This window comes from Bos taurus, chromosome 3 (genome assembly GCF_002263795.3).
Source record: "Bos taurus isolate L1 Dominette 01449 registration number 42190680 breed Hereford chromosome 3, ARS-UCD2.0, whole genome shotgun sequence".
NCBI lineage: Eukaryota > Metazoa > Chordata > Mammalia > Artiodactyla > Bovidae > Bos > Bos taurus.
The window spans coordinates 81,957,353-81,984,954 of NC_037330.1; the positions used below are offsets into that span (position 1 = coordinate 81,957,353).

General features: G+C 42.7%; 1 protein-coding gene across 1 annotated transcript in view; it reads right to left on the bottom strand.

The window, feature by feature from the left end:
• Positions 1–20,854, bottom strand: part of PGM1 (phosphoglucomutase 1) — a 65,713-nt gene extending 44,859 nt beyond the window's left edge. The window contains 1 exon segment of the mRNA NM_001076903.1: positions 20,510–20,854. Coding sequence (NP_001070371.1) covers positions 20,510–20,755 — 246 coding nt within the window. The 5' untranslated portion in view covers positions 20,756–20,854.
• Positions 20,855–27,602: the final 6,748 nt, after the last annotated feature.

The window sequence follows — 27,602 nt, forward strand, 5'->3', positions numbered from 1 at the left end:
ACACTGCAATATTGAATCATTAGATTGTACACCTGAAACTAATACAATGTTATATGTCACTTACTCCTCAGTTATTCTTTAAAAATGCATCTTTTAAAGAGAGTTTTAAAAAAGCAAAGAAATAGTACCTACTGCACAGGTGTGTTGTATAAAGATACGATCAATTAACAAATGAAAAAAGCTTAGCACTGGCTGGTTCTAGTGCCCTGTGAACCCTACATTAGAGTTAGCTTTTATGACTGCCTTCAGTCAATTTGAAAATATACAGCTGCATTTAATACCTATCTATGAGTATATCTGTTTTAATAGAGTTAGGAAATGTCTTTTAAAGAAAAGGAGAAACTACATTAAGCTCTACAGGTACAATGCCAGAAGAATTATGAGGACCAGATGGTTTGCTTAGAGCTGTACAGAATCTCAGGTTCAGAAAATACTCCTGGGCTTCCTTGGTGGCTCAGTGGTAAAGAATCTGCCTGCCAAAGTGAGAGACATGAGTTTGATCCTTGATCCGGGAAGATCCCACATGCCTGGGAACAACTAAGCCCGTGCACCACAACTATTGAGGCTGTGCTCTAGAGCCTGAGAGCCGCAACTACTGAAGCCCGAGTGTACTAAAGCCCGGGCTCCAGAACAAGAGAAGCCCCCACAATGAGAAGCCCGCACTGCAACTAGAGGGAAGCCCCTTGCTTGCCGTAACTAGAGAAAAGCCCACGTGCACTAACAAAGATCTAGTGCAGCCAAAAATAAACAAAATTATCTTTTAAAAACCACCCTCCTGAAGCACATTTTGATGTTAAAAACAAACAGAACTGCTGCCTAGAAGTGTGAACATCCTTTAGCATCCGTCAGTCTGCTGTCCCTCTGCTGACCCACCCGTGTCCAATGGTTACTATGTAAACTGACTTTCTCCAGTGATATCGTCAGGCACTGTGGACCACCAGAAGATGACAGATTCAAGTTGTTGAACTTCTGGTCTAAACGGAGAGATAAATAGGTTAACAAGTCATTTCAAAAAGAAGTAAACTCTGAGAGCTTGTAAGTGTGCTCTGAGTGCTCAGAGGAAAGAGAAAATTTTTAGAAGGTGTTTTCCACTCCACAAGTGCCATTCTTAATTTGCGTGGTTAAACCTAAAAACAATCTCCCCACCATGAAGATGCTCAAGTTTTAGGAATTAACTTTCATACAAAAAGTACACGTCAAGAGGACTCCTGTCTAATAAGAAATCACCAATATTTAATCATTCTGACCTAAAAAAAAAAAACCATGTATATAGTTCATATAAAATTTTCACATGTATTTTTATCTTATTTCCTTTTGGAGCATCCTCAATTTTTTTTTTTTCATTTAAATTCCTGAAGAATATTCACTTGGAGCTAATAGAATATTTTCCCATGTTCTGTCTAATTACCAGGAATTATGTATCAAAATCCTTTGGTAAAAAGTGTGTGTTAGTCGCTCAGTCGTGTCCCAACTCTTTGTGACCCCATGGACTGTAGCCCACCAGATTTCTCTGTCCATGGAATTTTCCAGGCAAGAATACTGGAGTGGATTGCCATTCCCTTCTCCAAAGGAACTTCCCAACCCAGGGATCAAACTCTGGTCTCCTGAATCGCAGGCAGATTCTTTACCGTTTGAGCTAATATCGCCTTGTCTAGGTGACCACGGTATGGCACCCAGCACTCTTAGACACACTCCCGCAGCCTGCTTCCTCATGGGCAGTCCTGGTATGACCTAGGAATGTGTTTACACGGCTCTGAAAGTGCAGGGAGATACAGTGCCCTCACTCTGCAAGTTAGGTCATCTGGGCACACCTGGAGGTCTCACGTCTTAGAAGCTATACAGTTCCTGATAGATACAGGCCTGAAAACACACTCTCTGTTGATGCCTATGCTTCCTTGAAAGAACATAGCTTTCCCAGCATTCTGTGTGCTAAGAGTCACACACTGCTTGAAAACGCTTGCTTGGAAGTCATTTTTCAGTAGCAATTTCATCTGACGGTGTGACCGTAGGGAAGGCCCCCAATCTCACAGGGAAAGGCAAACCAACATCCAAACGTCTCTTCCATCACATTTTCTCTGTAGTGGAGATCCAGAGAGCCTAGGTCTGTCTGGAAAATTCTTGGATACTGCGGGGACACACCCTGAGTGTGAACCTGGACACCAGACCTTGGTGGCAAAATTCGCACTTTATTCTCAGTTGGCCCTACAAAGGTGTGGCCCAACAACTGCTTGAAAATTCAGCCAATTGCTGTTTTCTTACTGTGACAACAATAGCTTTGGTCCACCCATTGGGATTTCTGAACCAAGCCGGCGGCTCACAACTCCTAGCCAGTGGAATGTCACCTCGACTAGGTAACCACAGTACGGCACTCACCACTCTTAGTAAAAAGAGGGCTAGCTAAAGAATGGCTTTATTTTCAAATCATTTATGGTTGTATGTTTCCCTCTTGTGGTAGAAAATGGAAACACAAGCAACTCTCCTGTATCCCTTGGAGTTTTGTGGTAGTCAGTGATTGACCCTCTATCAAATAGTAAAAATGTGGTGGATTTATTGAGTTTTAAGAAGAACAGAGGAACAGTGATGTTATGTTTTCTATCTCATTACTAAGCATGTTTCCAATTACATGGCTTAGCCAAACTAGGATGTGCAGCTGTAAAGAAACGGAAAGAAAGGAAGGACATCTTTTTCTATGGGATCTTTTTGAGCCGAAATGTCTGTAAAATGGGGATAGAAAAATTTCCTTTAAAGGTTCTGACATCAATGAAGAAAGGCATGTAAAGTCCTTATCACCATGCCTGGCTATAGACTAGCCATTCAGTAACTGTTACACAAACAACAAAAACAGAGATATTGGCAAAGACTTATTCCATCTTTCTAACACATGCCTTGATCTCTAGAGCAGAAGGCCCAGGCAGGAGTGGATCAATGCTATGGGTCAGTCAAAGTAGACACCTACAATAGGGAAGGAAAAGGTAAAGGAAGGGGTCAGACAGTCTTGGGTCTGAATCCTGCCTTTGCCAGCTTCTGGCTGTGTATGGCCTTTCTGGTTTCAGTTTTCTTATTTGTAAAACAGGGACAATGACACTGCTTTAAAGGCTGTGTCCAGTAGGAGATCATTGCAATAGGTCTTGATGTGCTGGGCAGTATCCCAAGAGCTTTACAAGCATTAACTCAATCTTCACAACAACCCTACAAGATCAATACCATTATTCTCAGCCCCTACCTTAGGATACAGAGGTTATGTCATCCGCCCAAGGTCAGGTAGCTGGGAAAGTGTGGAGACAGGTTTTGAACACAGGCAATCTGGCCCCAAAGCCTACACTCCTACTATAACAGGCGGCAATGTGAATGGCAAGTACTCAACAAGAAACAGCTTTTAAAACAGCGATCTAAAGAAATGTGATCATTTTTTCTACTCTACATCATTTATGGGAATTCCTGGGATGAACAGCAGCTCAAGTGAGCAGAGGTAGGACTCTCACTGGGCCTTAAGATTTAAGTGAGAACAAGGCTTCAGGAAAATCAAATGTTATACCACAACACAAAAGATTTGGGAATAGAGTTCTAGATAACTCTATTAAAATGAATTTCCTTGAAGAATTCAGCACAGTGAAATCTGGGTTTGAATCCCTACTCCTGATAATTTGTAGTATCTTAGTGATCTTGAACAAATCAGTGATCCTCTATTTCTTCATCTGTGAAACAGAGATCTAAATACCAACTTCTTAAGAGTTGATAAGATTAAAGAAGATCATATAAAGGGCTTATCATAGGACTACATGCAGGTTCTCATGCAAGTAACATGCAAATAACAACCCTGTGATACAGATATCTTCATCATCCCCATTTTACAGATGAGGAATCTGAGGCTTAGAGAATAAACGATATGCTCAGAGTCTCACAACTAATATATTGGAAGGCAGGCTTTCGTGCCAGTTTTAATGCCAAAGCTCATGAATAGGCTGTATGGCTCCTCTGGATAATCAAGTACATCTTAACTTGGAGAAAATTAAGAGGAAATAGATTCCAGGTGACTCTCAAATCGATATTGTCCAAGTGGAAAGTATGAGTTTTGGTGCCTGTACAACCCACCGCACTTGGACTTGTCAGCCTCCAGAACTGTGAGAGAGTAAGTTTCTGTTGTTCTAAGCCACTCACTTTATGGTGCTGTGTGTTACAGCAGCCCCAGGAAACTAATACAATAAATGGTTAAAAAGAGAGAGAGAAAAAAAGCCCAACTCCAGTGACAGCTGATTCCTTCGCAGCTGGATGGCTGGTGTGAGAGAGAGACCCTTAGGTGGACCCCCCACACACACACCTCTTTCCTTTGCCCCAGAGTATTGGTTCTTATCACTAAATAACATGGTGCATATACAAACAAGCGTCCTTCCTTGCTCAGTGACGAGGAGAAAGACAGAACTTGTTCCTATGTAACCTCAGTGCCTGGAATGAAGCATGGTGGATAGTTAACAAATGTCTGAGTGGATAAGTCGTCAGTAGTGAGAGGTAAAGGACCTCAGTGAATAGGGTCCCTGATGAACAAAGATGAGTTTTCCAGGCAGTAGCCAAGTAAGCAGTCCTCACGCTGAGACCAACTTCAACTGTAAAATTCTTCCCACCATCATAGAGGACTTTCCAAAGTACAACAGAGAACCTCTGCCTGAGACCTGACATTTGGGGTAGTTTCTATAGCACACAGACTTGTGCAGTAACAAAAAGGAACAGAATTAGAAGTAGCAATAGTGAAGGAGGTAGAGCTGGTTAGTCTGCGTGGTTAAGGCGAAAAGCTTGTGCTGCTTCCTAGAGAAGCACTGGGTAACTGCCGGTAGAGACAGGTTTTCAAGGTGCTCATTCCAGAAGGTGAACTTCAGTGTGGGGTAGAAAAGTGATGAGAAAAAGTTACAGTGACAGATACTAAAGTAACAAGACAAAAAAAAGATCACAGACGACCCCAGCCCCTTCGCTGAGATCTAGGGGAAACAGTACAGCTGCGCTGTACCTCTCTCCCATCATAATCAACAAAAGAGTTCAAAATGCAGTACTTGGATGCAACCTCAAAAACGATACAATGACCTCTGTCCATTTCCAAGGCAAACCATTCAATATCACAGTAATCCAAGTCCATGCCCTGACCAGTAATGCTGAAGAAATTGAAGTTGAACAGTTCTATTAAGACCTACAAGATCTTCTAGAACTAACATCCAAAAAAGAAATCCTCTTCATTATAAAGGACTGAAATGCAAAAGTAGGAAGTCAAGAGCTACCTGGAGTAACAGGCAAACTTGACCTTGGAGTATAGAACGAAGCAGGTCAAAGGCTAACAACTTTTGCCAATAGAATGCACTGGTTATAGCAAACACCCTCTTCCAACAACACAAGAGAAGACTCTATACATGGACATCACCACATGGTCAATACCAAAATCAGATTGATTATATTTTTTGCAGCCAAAGATGGAGAAGCTCTACACAGTAAGCAAAAACAAGACTGGGAGCCAACTGTGGCTCAGATCATGAACTCATTACTGCCAAATTCAGACTTAAATTGAAGAAAGTAGGGAAAACCACAAGACCATTTAGGTATGACATAAATTTAATCCCTTACAATTATACAGTGGAAGTGACAAATAGATTCAAGGGATTAGATCTGATAGGGTGCCTGAAGAACTATGGACGGAGGTTCGTGACATTGTACAGAAGGAAGTGATCAAGATCATCCCCAAGAAAAAGAAATTCAAAAAGGCAAAATGGTTGTCTAACGAGGCCTTACAAATAGCTGAGAAAAGAAGACATGCTAAAGGCAAAGGAGAAAAGGAAAGCTATACCCATTTGAATGCAGAGTTACAAAGAATAGCAAGGAGAGATAAGAAAGCCTTCCTCAGTGATCAGTGCAAAGAAATAGAGGAAAACAATAGAATGGGAAAGACTAGAGATCTCTTCCAGAAAATCAGAGATACCAAAGGAACATTTCATGCAAAGATGGGCTCAATAAAGAACAGAAATGGTATGGACCTAACAGAAGCAGAAGATATTAAGAAGAGGTGGCAAGAATATACAGAAGAACTATACAAAAAAGATCTTCGTGACCCAGATAACCACGATGATGTGATCACTCACCTAGAGCCAGACATCTTGGAATGCGAAGTCAAGTGGGCCTTAGGAAGCCTCACTATGAACAAAGCTAGCGGAGGTGATGGAATTCCAGTTGAGCTATTTCAAATCCTAAAAGATGATGCTGTGAAAGTGCTAGACTCAATATGCCAACAAATGTGGAAAACTCAGCAGTGGCCATAGGACTGGTAAAGATCAGTTTTCATTCCAATCCCAAAGAAAGGCAATGCCAAAAAATGCTCAAACTACCGCACAATTGCACTCATCTCACATGCTAGTGAAGTAATGCTCAAAATTCTCCAACCCAGGGCTTCAGGAGTACATGAACCGTGAATATCCAGACGTTCAAGCTGGATTTAGAAAAGGCAGAGGAACTAGAGATCAAATTGTCAACATCTGCTGGATCACTGAAAAGCAAGAGAGTTCCAAAAAAACATCTACTTCTGCTTTATTGACTATGCCAAAGCCTTTGACTGTGTGGATCACAACAAACTGGAAAATTCTTCAAGAGATGGAAATACCAGACCACCTGACCTGCCTCCTGAGAAATCTGTATGCAGGTCAAGAAGCAACAGTTAGAACAGGACATGGAACAACAGACTGGCTCCAAATTGGGAAAGGAGTACGTCAAGGCTGTATATTGTCACCCTGCTTATTTAATGTATATGCAGAGTACATTATGAGAAACACTGGGCTGGAGGAAGCACAAGCTGGAATCAAGATTGCCAGGAGAAATATCAATAACCTCAGATATGCAGATGACACCACCCTTATGGCAGAAAGCGAAGAAAAATTAAAGAGCCTCTTGATGAAAGTGAAAGAGGAGAGTGAAAAAAAGTTGGCTTAAAACTCAATATTCAGAAAACAAAGATCATGGCATCTGGTCCCATCACTTCGTGGCAAATGGATGGGAAAACAATGAAAACAGTGAGAGACTTTTATTTGGGTGGGGGGGGGGGGCTCCAAAATCACTGCAGATGGTGACTGCAGCCAAGAAATTAAAAGACGCTTGCTCCTTGGAAGAAAAGCTATGACTAACCTAGACAACATATTAAAAAGCAGAGACATTACTTTGCCAACAAAGGTCCATCTAGTCAAAGCTATGGTTTTTCCAGTAGTCGTGTATGGATTTGAGAGTTGGACTATAAAGAAAACTGAGTGCAGAAGAATTGATGCTTTTGAACTGTGGTATTGGAGAAGACTCTTGAGAGTCCCTTGGACTGCAAGGAGATCCAACCAGTCAATCCTAAAGGAAATCAGTTCTGAATATTCATTGGAAAGACTGATGCTGAAGCTGAAACTCCAATACTTTGACCACCTGATGCAAAGAAACGACTCATTGGAAAAGATCCTGATGCTGGGAAACACTGAAGGCAGGAGGAGAAGGGGACGATAGAGGATGAGATGGTTAGATAGCATCATCGATGTGATGGATATGAGTTTGAGTAGGCTCTGGGAGTTTGTGTTGGACAGGGAAGCCTGGCATGCTGCAGTCCATGGGGTCACAAAGAGTCGGACACAACTTAGTGACCAAACTGAGGAGAAACAGTACAGCTGCAGTGTATGTCTCTTTCTCTCTCTCTTTGTTAAATAAACGTGTGATCTAGCTTAGTGAAATGTGCGTCATTCATTCTACAATATGGATTCAGATCAACCAACCCAAGTTTTAAAACTTGCCCTGATGAAAACATCAGGTCATATACAGATGGTTACATGCCATATAATCTGCTGGTTAAAGCCAGACAGGCTTAGCAAACTGATAGAGCCTTCATGTGTTACTGGACAAATACTCTAGCCCCCTTATAAATAGCTTTCTACATTTGTTGACTTATGTCTCTAAGATTCTTGATTCCCACTGGGATCATAAGATAATTCTCAGACTGTTTCAGGCTGGCCTGTGTATAACAGAAAGCCTTGACGTTAAGGACCTATGTGGTGATAACTCATCTCAGGTTGCCCTGCCATTCTTCTCCCTCTCTGCTATGGAGTTCTATTTAATGTTGAAGCCTGTGGGCTTGCTTTCTGCAATGGCCTCCTTGTTTTGCCACTGCCTCTACGTGGAATGTCTCCACTTTTTCCAGGCTTCCTTTTCATCATTCTTCAGGACTTGGCTCAGACACATCTCCCCTGGAAGCTTCTGACTGCCTCTCCAATGCCCCTCTCCCTGGACTCCCAGTGACAATCTACGGAGGCACTGCCACGCTGTCTTGCGATGCCCACTGTATGACAAGCTCCACAGGGAGCTGGAGACCACTTATACATTTGTGTGCCCCAAATGCACAGTCCAGTACTGAGCAACAAGAAAATGCTCTGCACATATTGGCACGTAAAATCACCCCTCAAATGTTGTTCAGGAGAAGTTGCTGGAGCAAGCAGACCCAACCAACTTATACTAGAACCACTCCTAAAACCCTAATGAGTAGACCTGGTGTGCAAATACCAAACACTGTGATTAGTACTGAGCCATTTGGGGACAATTTTGCTGATTTGGGGGCTTGGTGCTGTATTCTTTTGAGATAACTTATGATCAGGCTGATCATATATTTCAGAAACCTGAAATTATGTCGAGCAGGTCCCCCACCCTACCCCAGGACCTGTGCATGAAACACTCTCTCTGTAAGAAAGACATTTCTGTTCTGAAATTTATAGGCTAATAGGTGTGGAGCATCTTGATAGGTTACTGGCCAACTGGAAGAAAAGAGAAACTGAGAAGGTGGGAGCTGCCTGGGGGACTATAAGCAAAGTAAAGTTGAAAGTGTCTGTATTTCTCATCAAAATCCCTACTACCCAGGGTAGCAACCTGCTCATCATGACTATATGTGAAGCGCTGTGCAAGGTAACTTCCTACACATTACCTTCTTATTTTCTAAAGACATATTATTTTAATTTTACTAATGAGTAAAGAAAAAAAAAGAGTTCAGACAGTTTGCTCAAGATTAAACAGGTAATAAACAGCATATCTAGGAATCAAACTCATATCTGTCTGACATCAAAAGTTACACTGAAAAAAAAAAGTTATACTGAAACAAAATTCTAATGTAAAAGGGGTAATATGGATATACCAGTAAGATCCTCGGAGAGGGCAGTGGCAGCCCACTCCAGTGCTCTTGCCTGGAGAACCCCATGGATGGAGGAGCCTGGTAGGCTGCAGTCCATGGGGTTGCTAAGAGTCGGACACGACTGAGCGACTTCACTTTCACTTTTCACTTTCATGCATTGGAGAAGGAAATGGCAACCCACTCCAGTGTTCTTGCCTGGAGAATCCCAGGGACGGGGGAGCCTGGTGGGCTGCCGTCTATGGGGTCACACAGAGTCAGACACAACTGACGTGACTTAGCAGTAGCAGCATTAAGATCCTCAAAATGGCATGACATATTTATTTACTTTTTGGTTATTCTTTAGCACATCTGAGTTTTGGACTTTGAAAGATGATAGATAAAATTGGATGTTGAGATTTGTTTTGGCAGGAAGCTTAAGCCAAAAGTCACCATGATTGAGCTCCCTGAGTCAGACAGGCTGAAAGGTGGGATAGGGAGGAAGATGGGAGGAAGGTTTGGGAGGGAGGGGACATGGGTGTACCTATGGCTGATTCCTGTTGATGTATGACAGAAAACCACAAAATTCTGTAAAGCAATTATCCTTCAATTTAAAAAATATATATATATATTTTAAAAGGGTTTAAAAAAAGTCACCTTGGTGTGACTCTCCTAAAGCAACAGTGAAACTCTCATTTGAGTTGCACTTTCAGTTCAGTTCAGTTCAGTCGCTCAGTCGTGTCTGACTCTTTGCGACCCCATGAATCGCAGCACGCCAGGCCTCCCTGTCCATCACCAACTCCTGGAGTTCACTAAGACTCATGTCCACTGAGTCAGTGATGCCATCCAGCCATCTCATCCTCTGTCGTCCCCTTCTCCTCCTGCCCCCAATCCCTCCCAGCATCAGTCTTTTCCAATGAGTCAACTCTTCGCATGAGGTGGCCAAAGTATTGGAGTTTCAGCTTTAGCATCAGTCCTTCCAATGAACACCCAGGACTGATCTCCTTTAGAATGGACTGGTTGGACCTCCTTGCAGTCCAAGGGATTCTCAAGAGTCTTCTCCAACACCACAGTTCAAAAGCATCAATTCTTCAGCACTCAGCTTTCTTCATAGTCCAACTCTCACATCCATACATGACCACTGGAAAAACCATAGCCTTGACTAAATGGACCTTTGTTGGCAAAGTAATGTCTCTGCTTTTGAATATGCTATCTAGGTTGGTCATAACTTTCCTTCCAAGGAGTCTTTTAATTTCATGGCTGCAATCACCATCTGCAGTGATATTGGAGCCCCCCAAAAATAAAGTCTGACACTGTTTTCACTGTTTCCCCATCTATTTCCTGTGAAGTGATGCACTTTACAGTTCCCCAAAATTTGGTATGCTCATTATTTTAACTAATTATCATAAAACTCCCCAACAGAGCAGATACTAGAATTGATTCCATTTTACAAGTGCAAAAACTGAGCTTTAGTTAAGCAGAATACATGATGAAAAATATGAAAGTGTTAATCATTCAGTCGTGTCCAACTCTTTGCAATCCCATGGACTGCTAGCCTCCTCTGTCCATGGAATTCTCCAGGCAGGAATACTGGAGTGAGTAGTGATTCTCTTCTCCAGGGGATCCTCCGACCCAGGGATCAAAACCCTGTCTCCTGCACTGCAGGCATATTCTTTACCATCTGAGCCACCAGGGAAGCCCAGAATACATGATATTGTACAATAAATTGTGCAACTGAGATCTGAATCAAAATCTTCCATTCCAACCCATCACTGTGAACTAAAGTTATTTGGTAAGGAGCCACCAAATGGCCTGTCTTCCATTTGACATTGTCAGGAGTCTACAGAAGCACTGTGGATAACGGAGCTCTGGAATCTTCTTGTCTGGAATCTTGTCGGTCATTACTATTAGCATACTTTAAATAGGACAGCATTGGTATTAGGTATCAGGTATATACATTTTAAACCAGTGATTGTACCCTGCCTCCATCCTCACTTTACTTTCAGCTAAGTTCTCCCTGATTCCTCTTTATCATCTGTACTTGCTCAGAAATTACCTTGCCTGGGAAGAGAAGACATCCTCGGTCTTCCCTTCCCCTTCGAGGTGGGGTTGAGTGGCTCTGTGTTCCTTTGATTCCCTGAACTTCTCCCTTGGAGATTCAGTGAGAGTGTAACCCTGCCAACACCTTGATTTCAGACTCGTGGTCTCCAGAACGTGAGAAAATACATTTCTGTAGTTTCAAGCCACCCAGTTTGGAGTCATCTGTCACAGCAGCAACAGGAAGCTAATATACTAGTATTCGGACCCTATTTTTATAACTGCTTATAAATTCTCCTCTACTGGCATGAATCCTGAGAACAAAGACTTTGTCTTATTCATTTTTGTACCTACAACCATCTCACACTGCCTGGCACATAAAGAGTGCTCCGCAATGCTTACTGAATGAGAAAATCCCTGTGGTCTAGGAGGTTCACAGCAATGCCAGCATACATCTCTTGCAGCTTCTGGTCTACAGCATGACATTGGCATGGGTCAGCTAACCATCCCTCAGATCCATCCTGAGATACCCATCTTCCAGTACCCACTGCTAGCTCACGGCTCCAATGAGGTGAAGGCCTCAGATCAATGGGCTTGTGACTGACACAGCAACTGTGAACCTCTGCCTCACAGATCAAATTCAAGGGATAATGTATGGACAGAGATGGAATGGGAGGTGCTGGCAGGCGCAGAAGACCATCCCCTCTGCCCTCCCCTGGCTTCAGAGCTTGGAATAACCATAAACATTATTAGAATCATTAGAATCTTTTGTTTGCTGCTGCTGCTAAGTCACTTCAGTCGTGTCCAACTCTGTGCGACCCCGGAGACAGCAGCCCACCAGGCTGCCCCGTCCCTGGGATTCTCCAGGCAAGAACACTGGAGTGGGTTGCCATTTCCTTCTCCAATGCACGAAAGTGAAAAGTGAAAGTGAAGTCCTAAATGCTTATGTCAGGCACTATGATAAATACCCCCCCAATTTTACTTCATCTCCTTATATGGATTTTTTTTCCCTTTCTATGTGTCTTTTTTATTTTATTTTATTTTATTTTTAAACTTTACATAATTGTATTAGTTTTGCCAAATATCAAAATGAATCCATCACAGGTATACATGTGCTCCCCATCCTGAACCCTCCTCCCTCCTCCCTCCCCATACCATCCCTCTGGGTCGTCCCAGTGCACTAGCCCCAAGCATCCAGTATCGTGCATTGAACCTGGACTGGCAAAGGCAGGCATCATTTACTCTCGTCATTACTTACAGGGTGACTGGCTATGCTGAACTGTGTGATGAGAGTATTTCTCATGGATTTGACCTCAGAGGGCTTGGCATCAACAGCATGGCCCAACACAGAGAGGCAGCTGGCTTCTGTGACAGGAGCCAACCTTATTCCTGATTCCCTCTGAGCTTTCTACATTTATTTCCCTTTTGCTTCATTTTTAAGTGGATTTCATTTTGCTCCACAAAATGTATTTTCCAAAGTCCTCATGGGAGCAGTGTAACATAATAGTTTTATTACTAAAGCAAAAGGTCCTTCCCCATCTCCACCCACTTACGGCATCCCAGCTCCATTTTCTGGCCTCCTTGCAATCCTGGGATGATCTCTCGGAGCTGAGGTGGGTATAGGCTAAACATCTAGGTTTTTGTTTCTTGTGGCTTTGAGCTGATAGGATTCCTTTCCAGGCTCAGGGTCATTTTGTCTACTTGGGTTTTCACAAACCTTCCTACTGTGCACAATTTCTAAATGCACTGAAACATATTGAGATGTTTATCGGGATGGAAGAGAACTGAATTCCCAGGCCTCTGCGGTAAACTGTAGAAGGTAAGCAGCATGCCAGAATCTCCCTCATCATGACCTGTCTTCTAAATTCTTCTCTTCAATGTGCTTGAACAGTACAAAATGTAACTCATTTTCAACAGTTACGTGAGAGCATTTTCATCGGAATTAATATTTTCTCCTTCAAGACAAGCACCCTGAGAAGCAGCACATGTATTCAATGTTGACACTGCACTAACATTTCTGGAGCTCTTTTTCAGCAACTGTCTTTACAGTCTGTGGTACTTTTCTTTGAAAGTCTTCAGTCATGACAAATTTCATCCTCTGAGAATAGACGTGAACTTTGGAAAGAGATGAAAATTGGTTGGAGCCACGTCTAATGAATAAAGTGGGTGATCAAATCTTGTTATATCGTTTTAGGTGAAAAATGAGGCATGACTATAAAATAATGTGACTGGTTTCCCTCGGTGACCCATAAACCGACTGGCTGAAAAATAACTCCCATAGAGGAGTTTCAAAATGCTTTCAGCACTAGACGCATCACTGGAATAAGTGTACGGTTCCCAGAGTGGTGATTTGGCAGGGAACAATACTAATTTGGATATATAAGTTCAAATATATCTGTAAAAAAAAAAAAAGAAATCTGACTGCTTACACTTGGAAATGAAGAAGCTGTTCTCCTGGAGAAACTTCTTTTTTTTTGACAGCCTGGTTGGCTTTGGACAAAGAGTCTACTGAGAAAAGTAGGCTCATCTCCTGCAGAAAGCCTTCATTGAACACACTATCTCCTCCCACACTCACTCCCACCCCAAGCTGGGGCAGGCGTCCCTGCCCGGTATCCACAGTGATCTCTTCAAGTATTAGCTCTTATAAAATGTAATGGTGATTGTCTGTTTTTGTGTCAGTCTCCTTCCTGCAACTGGAGGCCCCCTGAGAATGAGGACCTTTGTGTATCAATAACGCTCAGACAGTGTGCACAGAAGCACAGGACACTAACTCCTATTCTTGATGTGGACCCTTTGCCTTTGTTTCTCGCATTCCTAGGGCTTTACCTGCCAAATGTGTGGCAACCAAAACTGAATATTCAGTCTGTGTAAAATCCACCTATACAAATTTATAGAGGACTCAGGTACAGTACAGGCTTCCCTGGTGGCACAGTAGTAAAGAATCCACCTCCCAACGCAGTAGACGGAAGAGGTACAGGTTCAATCCCTGGGTTGGGAACCTATTCCAGAATTCTTGCCTGGGAAACCCCAGGGACAGAGGAGCCTGGTGGGCTATGGTCCACAGGATTGCAGAGTCCAACATGACTGAGTGACCGAGCACACATCCAGAACAAGGTACAGGAGTGGTTGCGTACAATGAAGGGGTAGGGGAGCAGGAGGGATTGATTGCTAATGCACAGGGCTTCTATTAAGGTGATGGAAATATGTTAAAATTAGATTGTGGTGATGGCTGCACAATGCTATAAATGTACTAAAAAAAACACTGAGTCATATACTTTAAATGGATAAATTGTGTGGTGTGTGAATTATATCTCAATAAAGCTGTTTTATTTAAAAAGTCCTCCATAATGATTGTGGCTAGGTTCCTTTCTAGGCCTGTAGTTGGAATAAGTGATAGTCAAGGTCTTTTCAAATAATCTAGTTATCAATATAAAATTAAGTTTCTGTGTTCTCTCTGTAACTCTATCACTTGAAAATGACTGAGTGGTTTTCACTAAATTTGGAAAGCATGTTTAGGATAATGAGGGCTGTGGGGTGTTCCGTGATATCAATTCTCCCTTTCATTTAGACTGACACTCCAGTATTTAGCCTAACACATAGCACTCAGCATAGCATTGGTATAGGCATACGTCAGAGAGAGTGCAGGTTCAGTTCCAAACCACTGCAAAAAAGTGAGTACTGCAGTAAAGCAAGTCACATAAATTTTTTGGTTTCTCAGTGTATAAAAATGATGTTTATATTATTCCGTGGTCTATTCAGTGTTCATTAGCATTATGTCTAAAAAAACGTATATACTTTAATTTCAAAGTGCTTTATTGGTTAAAAAAATGCTAATCATCATCTGAGCCTTCAGCAAGTTATCATCTTTTTGCAAAGTAACTTCAAAAATCATTGATCATGTAACAAATACAATAATGATTAAAAAAATTCTGAAATATTGTAAGAATTACCAAAATTTGATACAGAGACATGAAATGAGCAAATGTTATAGGAAAAAGTCATCACAGGATTGCCACAAATCTTCAATTTGCAAAAAATTTAGTATCTGAGAAGCACAATAAAGCAAAGTGCAACAGAATGAGGTATGCCTGTATTTCCCAGCATCCCTTGCAGCTAGAGGAGGCCTTGGCCTAAGTTTCAGCCAATGGAACAAGAATGAAATTGATTACATGCAGTATCTGAGAAAGGTGTGCCTTCCTTCCCTTTTCTCCCCTTCCTGTTAGTTAAAATGACCATAGGGTGGTGGGCAACCATGTTGGACCATGCAGATAAGGGCAACTCACTAGGGGAGGCCGATCAACAAGAGAGAAGAAAGATGCACCTTCTGACACAATGGGGCCACCATACCAGCCCGGACTCCCCACACCCAGTCTGTTACAAAGGGTTCTATTACTACAAACTTTTATTTTATTTAAGTAACTTATTTTAGAACTCTACTATAGCAGCCAAAACCTACGTTTTAACTAACATAAAATTTGGTGTTCTGTACCAAAACAGAATCTAAATATGCAGCATTAGCATAATTTTTATGGCCATGGCAAAAGTTTTACCACTGCTATCTTGGAAGACAGACCATGGGCCAACCAAAGGTGTAGCTCTAGGCAGATGGTTAGGAGAGTTCAGAAGAGGAATGTTTGTTGGCTGCTTCTTGCCACAATACAGAGAGAAGCTCAGACAAAAACTAGCCAGTCTGCAAGCAGAAATGGAGATTATGATTCTGCCAAGGGAAGTTTTCTTTGGCTGTGGCTTGTACACCATGTTGCCCAAGCCTAGTGATTTGTGCACTGCAGAGCTGAGATGAAGACTATTTGTATACCCAAGCTAAAACAGCTATCCATGAAACAGGAGATGAAGCAGAAAAGGCTGTGGCCTCAAGTCTTTCCTAGGATTCTCTGCCAGACGGTGGGAGCTAGCCTACCAGCAGATAACCCATTAAGGACATTGACTTCTTATCCAACTAGCTTTTCCTGTCTTAAAGTGACCATCAGTGATGGAGAAATCAGGGGAGGGACAAAGCATAGAGGCCAAAAGAGAAAAGCTAACATTTTCGGCTTCAAAATTCTATCTAGATGAGCACTTTCACTGTGGTTATCAGTGTTGGGAAAACAAATGACTTTTCAAAAAGATAACTGGGGCTTTAAAACAATGGGGAAGCAATATTATAATTTTGTGATAATGTCTGTTTAGGTGTGGTGCTGAGTCAATTTTCCCTGGTTTCCAGAAACCCTCTCCCAGGGAGGGGATTTATGACAGTTGAGAAGACTCTGCTTTTATGCAGACAAAGGAGTTCAGAAAAATGTCTATTTGCAAATGCCTTCAGTTCAAAATAGCTTTTATGCCACAGTGACATATTTTGGACCCCTTCAGACTTTAGAAGAGCTTTTAGAAGAATGATCTGAGTGGGCTACACCTCTAAGAAAGTTAAGCAGGTAAGTTTCAATGGTCTATTCATTCTCCCTTAAATTTCCCTGAACCTGATGCAGACATACCTAGTCATTCTGTGGCCTTTGGAGCTGTGCTCAAAGTTGGAAATCACCTTTTAAAAATGGCTACTGAGTGTGCCAAGTAATGGAGGGCTTATTTTTATTTTTAGTTGGGAGAACTTTGAGAAGACTTTTCTTACCTGGTGTCCTCAAAGGGAATAGACCACTGAAGTCTAACCCTAGGGGCTTGTTTGGAAAGGGTGGAAAGGGGGTGCCTTTGCCTTGGGGATTTGTTGGTTTTATAACTTCAACTGTTGGAAATCCCCCTTCCCAGTGCTTCTCCCAATCACCACTCACATGAATCCCTGAGACACAAGGTAGAAAAGGTGAAAGAAGCCCTGAGTAAACACAGTGAGGACTGCCAATCAAATCCGGCCAATGAAGATTTAGCCATGAGTCTGAAACACTTTGAACATTATGTTTTCATATTGGGAACAATTTCTTTCTTCTTTTCTCTTTATGACTGACCCAAAGTGTTTCTGAAAAGAAGAAATGCAATAGGTAGGTGGTGGTACAGAAAGATTTGGTTGACTTGGCCAACCTGTTAGAAATGGTAGAGTTGGAACCTGGTCTCTGGTCTTCTGATATTTCATCCAGTTGATCTTTTCCATAAATAAATATATCGCAAAGCAAGTAGTTTCACGGATGGTTATAATATCCTGGTTAAAAGTTTGGGAAAACTGGATTGGGCAATGTTAAGTAGAATTTTCAGAGCTTTTAAAACACAAATGAGTCGTGTGAGTTTGCAAGAAGACCTGAGAAGAATTTTGGGAAATACTAATTTCCACCACCCCAGGGCTGATAGACTTATCCATACGTTACAAGAATTTCCCTAGAATTAAATTTGGCTTTTTCCAAACTTAGATAATCTGAGAAAATGGCATGCAGGGAAGATGAGATCCATTTTTCCTATAGATTCTACTACACACCTTATTTTGGTAACTGATACATAAATTTGTTTTTGCCTGATGTTGAGTGTGATTGATTCTACCCATGAAGTACTCCCAGGTATGATTTGCAGGTAAGGATTTTAACTCTGAATAAATATTAGTCTCTTATTCTGAACTCTAATATGCCTACAAACATCTGAGTTGCTAAAAAGTAAGTTGAAATAGTCACTACATTGTGTGAGTCCAAGGGGCTTAATCAGCATGGTAAGGAGACATTTAGGGGTCAAACCAACCAGTGTGAGGATCACAAACACTGGTGAGGAGCTCAAGATGAACTTGTGGTTAATCTGAAGGGTCTCCTGGGATAAAGCAGAAACCAAGACAAGCCCCGTCTTCATCTCTTGGGGCTTACAGTCAAAAAGGTTTGTGTTGGAAGCCAAGTGGGTTACAGATGAATAAATCAACAACCGCTATAAGACGCAGTCAGTGCTATTATAGGGGTGGGCAAAACAGGCTATGAGAGCAGAAAAGAGGTGCACCTGATTCAGGGATTAGGAGCAGGGAAGTGTCAACTAAACCCAGATCTAAGGTTGAAGAGGAGAGAAGGATGTTCCAGGCGGAACCAGACGTGAGAGAGTAAAGTGTGTTGAGGACGTAGGTTGGAGACAACCCCATCCTCCGACTCTGTTGTTTCACACTCTACAGGAAACAAACACACTAAAACACACCTCATGTTTTATACTTTACAAGATACTTCTGCATGTATTGCTTTATTTTTTCACTGCAGCAAACTTTTCAGATGTCCCTGGCCCATGCCACACAGTCAGGAAAAGAGACAAGGAACTGTCCCCTCTGTTCCTGGGATGCAAGAGATATTATAGTAGGAAACACGGATACTCCAGAACTGTCTTCCAAATGCTAGATTCCCACTGGGAATGGTTGAGGACACTGTCTATCTGGCTGAAGTTTTAGGCAGGAAATGAGCATTTGGAAGGCACCCCAAATTCTCTCTTTTCTCGCTTGAGCTAAACTGCTGTCACTTGTACCCTATTGGGATCTAAGAAGGCATCCCTCTAGTTTGGTTGGGGTCATTAAGTGTAGAGGAAGGTAGGAGACAAAACTGAGACCTACGGCAGGGGCGGGGTGGGTGGGTGGAGGTTAATATCTGCACCAGGTTGGGTATGATTAACTCAATGTCCCCATATTAGCAGAACATTCATCACAGGAAGTCCTGCCCTCAAACTCATCTTGAGGTTTCCCTACAGGTGTCATTCAGTTTCCAGGTGAGAGAGGGCTACCAGGTACTTTAAATATGTTGCTTCATTTAATCGTCACAAGAGCCTCTCTGGAAATGTATTGTCATTTCCAGTTTTCACAAACAAGGAGGGGCAAAGGATCAGAAACTGAATAATTTGCCCAAGGGAACTGTCCCAACTCCTATGGTATTTATTCTGCCTAGAATTGCTCCCCTGACAAATGCACCTTAGAAACTTCAACTCATCCTTTAAGCCTCAAATCTACTACCACGCCTCTGTGAAGACTTTCTCACTGTACCTTCCACTCTCAAGTACAGCCTGCCATGCTCTTGCGCCTTCAGTACCTGGCACATAACTCCCTCACAACACCAAACACACTGTGGTGGTGGTTTAGTCTCTCGGTTGTGTCCAATTCCTATGACCCCATGGACTGTAGCCCGCCAGGCTGCTCTGTCCATGGGATTTCCCAGGCAAGAATACTGGAGTGGGGTTCCCACGTCCTTCTCCAGGGGATCTTCCCAACTCAGGGATCAAACCCTGGACTCCTGCATTGCCAGCAGATTCTTTACCTCTGAGCCACCAGGGAAGCCTAGTTTGTCTGCTTATTCCTGTCCACTTCCACTTCTAGACTATTTCCTGAGGTCAGGAATATATATATCCCAAGTACTTACAGCACAAGTACTGATAAGAGAAGTAAGCACATAATAGATGTTTAATGATAATAAATGTATTGACAATAAACTATGGCTTTAAGTTAAATGCTGGAATATACTTATTTTCCATACACTTCATAATTCATAATTTCGAATCTAGTTCAAAATCTCACGTTAGTGGACCTGCCCGTTCTTAGTCGGTTAACGTTCCTTGGCTTGAGGGAGGAACCAAGGTGTTGCGTTAACTTCCTGGCCTGCCACGACTGCTTACATATGAGCGAGCTTGAGTAGGTAGGTTCTGTTCTAAGGAAAATTCAGCTCCAGCAACCTCGGTGGAACAGATCCAGAAGCAACACCGGGCAAAGACTAGCCTTTTCAAAAGCCTGAGCCCCAGCAACCAGGCGGCGCTAGGGCAGAGGGCAGAAGCTCTGTCCCAGAAAACTAGGGGATGGGGAACGAGCCCTGGAGCGCCGTACCACCAGAGGGGAGGGTGCCCAAAGCCTGGGGCTCGCAGCCAGCGGGCAGCGCCAGTCCCAGACGGGAATAGCAGGCAACCCAGCGGGATGCAAGGAGGGTTCTGAGCAAGGCGGCGGCCTCTAACCTTTCAGGGTTAAGGTGACTGCGCTCGGCTCGGTAACTGTATCTTCACAGGCAAAAAAGGTTAATGTAAATGTCAGAGGCCCGGACGACAGCAGGGGTAGGGGAAGAGCGGAGAGGAGGAAAGAGAAGGGTGGGGCAGGAGGCAGAGGGCCGGGCCTCCCAAGGTCAAGCCCTGCCCCCAGCCTCGCGCCTCCCCGCCCAGCCAGGGCGGGGTAGGGGTGGGCGAGGGATGGGAGGAGCGGTCAGAAGAGCAGTTCTGCTGCTCCCCTTGGCCACTCTCCCGCCCGGGGCGACCCACGCCCGGCCGCAGGCTAGGAAGAGAGAGCGCCGAGGAGCTGGGGGTGGAGACTCGGCGGCCGCGCGCGCGGAAGTGGCCCCGTGGGAGCGCGCGCGGCAGGAGGCGGACGGGCAACTGGGGCGACCGAGGAGCGGGCACGTCCCTTACCCCGTTGGCGGCGGCGATGCGGACGATGAGCTGGATGGCCTCCTTCATGTAGAACCTGCCGTCCCCGCCCACCACCAGGGTGGCCTCCTGCCGCTGCGCCGGCTCCACGGTGGAGATGATACTCTGGATGAAATTCTCGGCATAGTTGGAGCTGCTCTGAAACACCTTCACCCGCTTCCGCAGCCCGCTCGTGCCCGGCTTCTGGTCTTGGTACGCCTTGGTCTTAACGGTCACGATCTTCACCATGGTGGCGACTTGCTTCCTGGGGCCCAGCGGACTCTGCCAAGCGAGGGGCGGCCGGAGCTGTGGCTGCAGCTGCTCTGGGATGAGGGCGCGGACGGGGTCGGGGCCACGCCGGTTGTGCTCGTCCCTCCTCCTTAAAGGGACAGGGGACGGGCCCTCCGCTGCCAGCCCACCTCCTTGCAGGTCCTAGAGGGAGGGGAATGGGGAGCGCCCACCCCCAGCCTCCTGTGAGATGGGTGGAGCCTCTCTGATTTACCCTCTCTTGTCGACCAATCCACAGTAAAATAAAATCCACAACTCCTCCCCTAAGTGGAAGAGCAGAGGTTGGGTAGGGACTGGGTCACGGGGCAAGGACTTAAGGCAAAGTGGGAAAAATACAGAGCAGGGACAGGCGGACTAAGACATGGGAAGGTTCCTCTTAGGATTTTTCCACTTTTTGATGGTGTGAAAGCAATAAGTAGAATACTTATTGCTTCTAATCAGATCAGATCAGATCAGATCAGATATGCCGTACCTCTAATTTTGATCTTTTACCGGGCCAGCAATATGCAGTAGGTACTCTCTGTGCTCTGGTGATGTTGAGCTGTGTGAATCCAGCTGAGCGAACCCAGCTCCAGCTCCCAGTCAGCCACCTGATCAAGAGAGTGAACAAGCAATACACGTAGAACCCTTCTGTACCCATACAACCATTCTGTTTTTCACTTTCAGTACAGTATTAAATAACATGAGACATTCATGTAATGAACAGGCTTTCTGTTAGACGAATTTGTCCACCTTCAGGCTAAAGTATTTTGAGCACGTTTAAGATAAGCTAGGCTAAGCTACCGTGTTTGATGGATTAGGTGTACTAAATGCATTTCCCCCTCATGATCATATTTTCAGCTTCCAGTGGGTTTATCAGGAGGTAGCCCCATTGTGAGTGGAGGAAGCTCTCTACAACATTTCCTGTGGTTAAGCTGGAGTTTCATGCATAAATAACTTTCTGGAAGCACATTCTGAGCAAGGGAAGTGCCAGCCTTCACTAGATTTTGATTTTTTAATCTTTCTATTCTCTCTCTAAACATTAAGGTATTTGTAATATCCCCCTTGCCAATGCAGGAGACGCAGGAGAGGAGGGTTTGATCCCTAGGTGGGGAAGATTCTCTGGAGGAGAAAATTGCAACCTGCTCCAGTATTCTTGCCTGGAGAATCCCATGGACAGAGGAACCTGGCGGGCTACAGTCCATGAGGTCACAAAGAGTCAGGCGTGACTAAGTGACTGAACACCCCCGCATGTTAGAAAAAGGAAGCAACTCCAAAGGTCTAATTTGACCTACTGCTTTCCACCTGTTTACTGATGGGCCACACACTACTTCCTCTGGTTAGGGTGGCTACAATAATAGGTAATATTTATCGAATATAATGTTTCTAAAGTAGAGGTTTTATTATTTTCACAATTTTATACTCACAAAGCTGAGATTTAAAAAGTAAAATGACTAGTCAAGACCACAGAGATAAGTACATGCAGGAGGCCAACACAGGTGGGTGTGGCTCCCAAACCAGAGCTCTTACAGTGATTTGCCTGCATGTCACCAGGGAGAACTAGGAAATGTACAAGAAGGCTTGAGAAATGTATGTACAAACACATACATTATTACCACCAAAATGCATCAGTTATTCACATAGTAGAAAATTGGTGAAGAGATCAAGAACTGAGGTGGCCATAAAGGGTTGGAGGATACAGAGTCAGTAAAAATCTTGATTGTTAAGTAGGAATCATCAGTCTTTCTTTTAGGCTCAGCATCTCCCTTGATTTAGTGAGAGTGACTGTCTCCTCTGCTTGAGAAATGTGTCATTTACAAGATGTGTTAACTGGGGAAAGCTCAATATCTGTGGGCATCTGCTTCTTTACTATAAAATAGAGACAAACCCTATCTTAGAATTTCTACAAGAATTAATGGGGTTTTGTATGTCAGTAGTTCTCAATCATGGATACACAGTAGACTCACCTAAGACACTTTAGAAACTACCCATGTTCTGGTCCAAATCATAATTGGACCAGATTCAGTCATAATCAACTGGTGTAAGTAAATCAGGTGGCCTGGTGCCTGAAACACAGAGACCCAAACATAGAGGTCAAAAAATATTAACTTGCTTTCCACAATTCCAAAACCAAAGCTTATTGTTAACCTGTGAAATTGATTATACTCATGGCCATTTAATGGTTAATTGGTATAGCTTGATCCAGGAGGGAGGCTGAATGATGCAAATAGTTGCTGACTCTCAGCAATCAAGTGTTCATATACAGGTTGATATAGGTGTCATGTGGATATAGATATGGGTTTTAATGCAGCCACTACAGATAAATTTCAGAGGTAAATAACATGTGAAAACTAAATTCTGGACAACTGATATTGATTTCTAATATTTACACAGAAGTTCACAAAGTTTACAGAGTTGTTGTTCAGTAGCTAAATCATGTCCGACTCTCTGCAACCCCGTAACTGCAGCACACCAGGCTTCCTTGCCCTTCACAGTCTCCTGGAGTTTGCTCACACTCATGTCCATTGAGTTGGTGATGTCATCCAACCATCTCATCCTCCGTCTCCCCCTTATCCTCTTCCTCAACCTTTTCTAGTATTAGGGTGTTTTTCAGTGAGCTGGCTTTTCACATCAGGTGGCCAGAATATTGGAGCTTCAACTTCAGCATCAGTACATCATTCAGTGTAGTATCATCTTGTGAATTAAGTAGTATAATCAACCCCATTTTATAGGCTAGTGCATTGAGAATAGAATGGTTGGCTGTAATCAAGTTTACTTGATTCCACAAAATGAAATATAACATAGAATCACTGAGTCTTAGAAATACCTACCTCTCAGAGTTGTATGGATTAACTGACATACTGAATATAGAGCTGTTTGCACAGTACTAATACCTGCTCAATAAGTGGTCACTCATTATAAAACAGTGAACTCAACTTCACATCACATGCTCTTTCTCTATTCTTCCCTATCTTTGGAACTAGGATGGGAATTTTCATTTACAAGGAATTGTCCCATATTTCTCTCACCTCACAAGATGTAATAATTTAATAATTGGCTTTAGCTACATAACAAATCACTCTTGAATGTAGATGGTCACCATTTATTATTATTATTGCCTGTGGTTTTATGAGTTAACTGGCTGGTTCTGCTGACCTGGGCAAGACTCTGCTGTCCCTGACTGTGCTCCTGTGGCACAGTCTCCAATCTCTGTGCCTCCTGGTAACCTCACCTTGATGTAATCCCCTTATGTTACTTTTCTTACTGTGTAACACATCACCACAGAGGCAGTGACTTAAAACAATGCCCACTTATTATCACAGTTCTACAGGTCACATGTCTGGGTGGGTTTTGCTGGACTGAATGTTCACAGGCCGTATAAAACAAGGCTGAAATCAGGATATTGGTGAGGCTGGGCTCTTTTCTGGAGCTTCTGGGAAGAATCTGCTTCCAAGTTCATTCATGTTGTTGGCAGGATCCATTTTCTTGCAGTTATAACTCAGAGGTCCTTGTTTCTTTGCTGGCTATGAGCCAGGCTCCTCTCTCTATTCCTAGAGGCTGCCTACAGTGAGTGAGTCCTCATGACTGCATTCTCTGCCTCCTCCTTCCACCAAAAGCTAGAGAAAATGCCTGCTTTGTAAAGGGCTTGTATAATTAGATCAGATATACCTGGATAATCTCCCTTTTGCCATGTAACAACAATCGTGGAAATTATATCCCATCATATTCACATGTTCTGCACTCAGAAATTGACCTACAGAGATTTCCAAGTTGTAGTATTGACAAAAGCAGCGGAATGATTCTCATTCCCTCCTGGGTGACAACTGAAGAAGGAAAGGAAGCCACTGGACCTGATCTGCCCATACAAATAGAAATGAGAATTCTCGGCAGTGTGGACCAGAGGCCAAGAGTTAGACAGGATGATCATGTGCCTCCAGAGACACTGGGTATCAGACGCCAGGTACTCTTCTTCCCCTATGTTTGGCACCATATAAGCTAACTGTACCTAGTGACAGTCCAAAATAGATTATCTCAGGCAAATGAAATAGAAATCAAGATGAATTCTAGAAAAAAATATTATTTCCTGAACACCTAAATTTGGACTGAGATTTGTGTCTGCTCAAAGAAATCTGATACATATACACAATGGAATATCACTCAGCCAGTAAAAGGCATGAAATAGTGCCATTTGCAGAGATATGGATGGGCCTAGAGATTGTCATACAGAGTGAAGTAAGAAAGAGAAAAGCAAATATCACATAATATTGCTTATGTGTGGAATCTAGAAAAATGATACAGATGAACTTTTTTGCTTGCAAATCAGAAATAGAGTCACAGATGTACAGAACAAACATAATTACCAAGTGGGAGAGGGGGGGTGGGATGAGTTGAGAGATTGGGATTGACATATATGCACTATTATGTATGAAATAGATAGCTAATGAGAACCTACTGTATGGGATAGGGAACTCTATTCAATGTTCTATGGTTACCTAAATGGGAAGGAAATCTAAAAAAGAGTGGATATATGTTCCCTCATAGCTCAGTTGGTAAAGAATTCGCCTGCAATGCAGGAGAGCCTGTTCAATTCCTGGGGTGGAAGATCCCCTGGAGAAGGAAATGACAACCCACCCCAGTATTCTTGCCTGGAGAATCCCATGGACAGAGGAGCCTGGCAGGCTACAGTCCATGGGGTCGCAAGAGTCGGACATGACTTAGTGACTAAAGAGAGAAAGATAATTGATTTACTCTGCTGTACAGCAGAAACTAACACAACATTGTAAAGCAACTATACTCCAATAAAAATTAATTAGAAAATAAACTGATTAAATAAACTACAATTTATCCATTAAAAATTGTATATATAATATTATCCTACTTGAGCTATTTAATTTCTTTCTTTTAGAAACACATGCAAAGGACTAGAAGAAAATAGATCAACATATATAACAATAATTACTTCTGAGTTGTGGGATAGAATAATTCTTCTATTTTCCTCTGTGCTTTATCTGGATCTTCCATGCTTTGTATACAGAACTTATATTGTTTCTATAGTAATAAAAATACATTTTTTCTTTTTATTACCTCTTTTAAGTGGTAATTCTCATGTTATTTCATTAATAAGTTATCCTTTAGATGGCATCCATTCATTGATTCACTCACTCCACAGATGTATTTTTGAACTGGTACTAAGCACCAGCTCTCTAAGAGGTGTTAAGCATTGCAATTACTAAAACCTGTGCACCCTAGAGCCTGTGCTTTGCAACAAGAAGCCATCACAATGAGAAGCTCGCACAAGTAGCTGCTGCTCATCACAACTACAGAAAGCCCCCACACAGCACAAAAGACCCAGTGCAACCAAAAATAAATAAATAAATCTTGGAAAAAAAAAAAAAAGGTGAACAAGTCAGAATAGTCCCTGGTCCCAGAGAGCTTGCAATATGTTAGAGGAGACAAATACTAAATAACAAATCAGAATTAGGATAAATGCTACAAATACCTAGAGGTGATTTAAAATGTAAACGGGAGGATCTATCATTGGAGGGAGTCAGGGAAAGTATCCTGGAGAAGGTGATGTATAAGCTGAGGACTGGAAGGATGAGCAGTAGTTGGTCAGGTGAAAAAGGAGGAAAGAACATTTCATTCCATGAGAGGGAATGTTAAGGGGGCAGGTTTGAAGTAAGAAGGAAATTCTGTCATCAGAGATTTAAACTGTAACTGTGTTTACACAGTAAGTGTGTAAAGTGCAATCAGTGTAACTGTTCACACACTGTAAGTGTGTAAAGTGCAATCAGTGTAACTGTAACATAGAAACTGAGGGACAGAGGGCCTGATCATGTCTGGCCTTCTAGATGGTGTCAAACATTGGAATCTTTATCATAATAGCAACAAGCAATCAAAAGTTTTTTTTTTTAATTGGAGGGTAATTGCTTTACAATGTTATGTTGGTTTCTGCCATATAACAATGTGAATCAGCCACAAGTATACAAATATCCCCTCCCTTAATATACATAATATAAAAATCATTACTTTAACCATTTTTAAGCACATTCAGTAGCACTGAGTACTTTAATTGCACAACCATTACCACTATCTCCAGAACCTTTTCATCATCCCAAACTGAAACATTGTACCCATTAAATAATATCTCATTCCTCCCTCTCAACCCTTGGGAACCATCATTCTACTTTGTCTCTATGAATTTGGTTATTCCATTCTCATATAAGGGGGATCATACCATACTTCTTTTGTGTCTGGCTTATTTGACATAGCAAAATGCCTTCAAGTGTCATCCCTGTTGTAGCATGTCAAGAGTGTTTTAGGCAGAGAAATACTATGATCATAATAGCATTTTTAAGAGATCCCTCTGTCTGTTGTGTGGATGAGTAAAAGAATGTGGATGAAGTGAAACCAGATTGGCAAGTTGAAAACCGTAGTGGGTGGATTATACTAGATGGAAGTCAATGGAGATGTATAGGAGTGAATAGACTCAAGAGATTTTCAGAAAGTAGAGTCAACAGAACTTCCTAATAAACTATATGAATAGGGTATACACCTAGCGAAAAGGAGTAGTGTCTCCTGGCAATCTGGGACTGGAACCACTATAAAAAATGTGGGGTTGGAGGGTAGTATGGCATAGTCATGAATTCTGTTTTAGATATGCAGGGTCTGAGGTGCCTGTCATGCCTCCAAGAGGAGTAATAGAGTAAGGTTTTAGACATAGAGGTCTAGAGTTTAGAAATGAGACCTGGTCAAGGGATATGAATTTATATCCCATTAGCATATAGATAACATTTGAAAACATGAGATGAATGAGGTCACCTAGGGA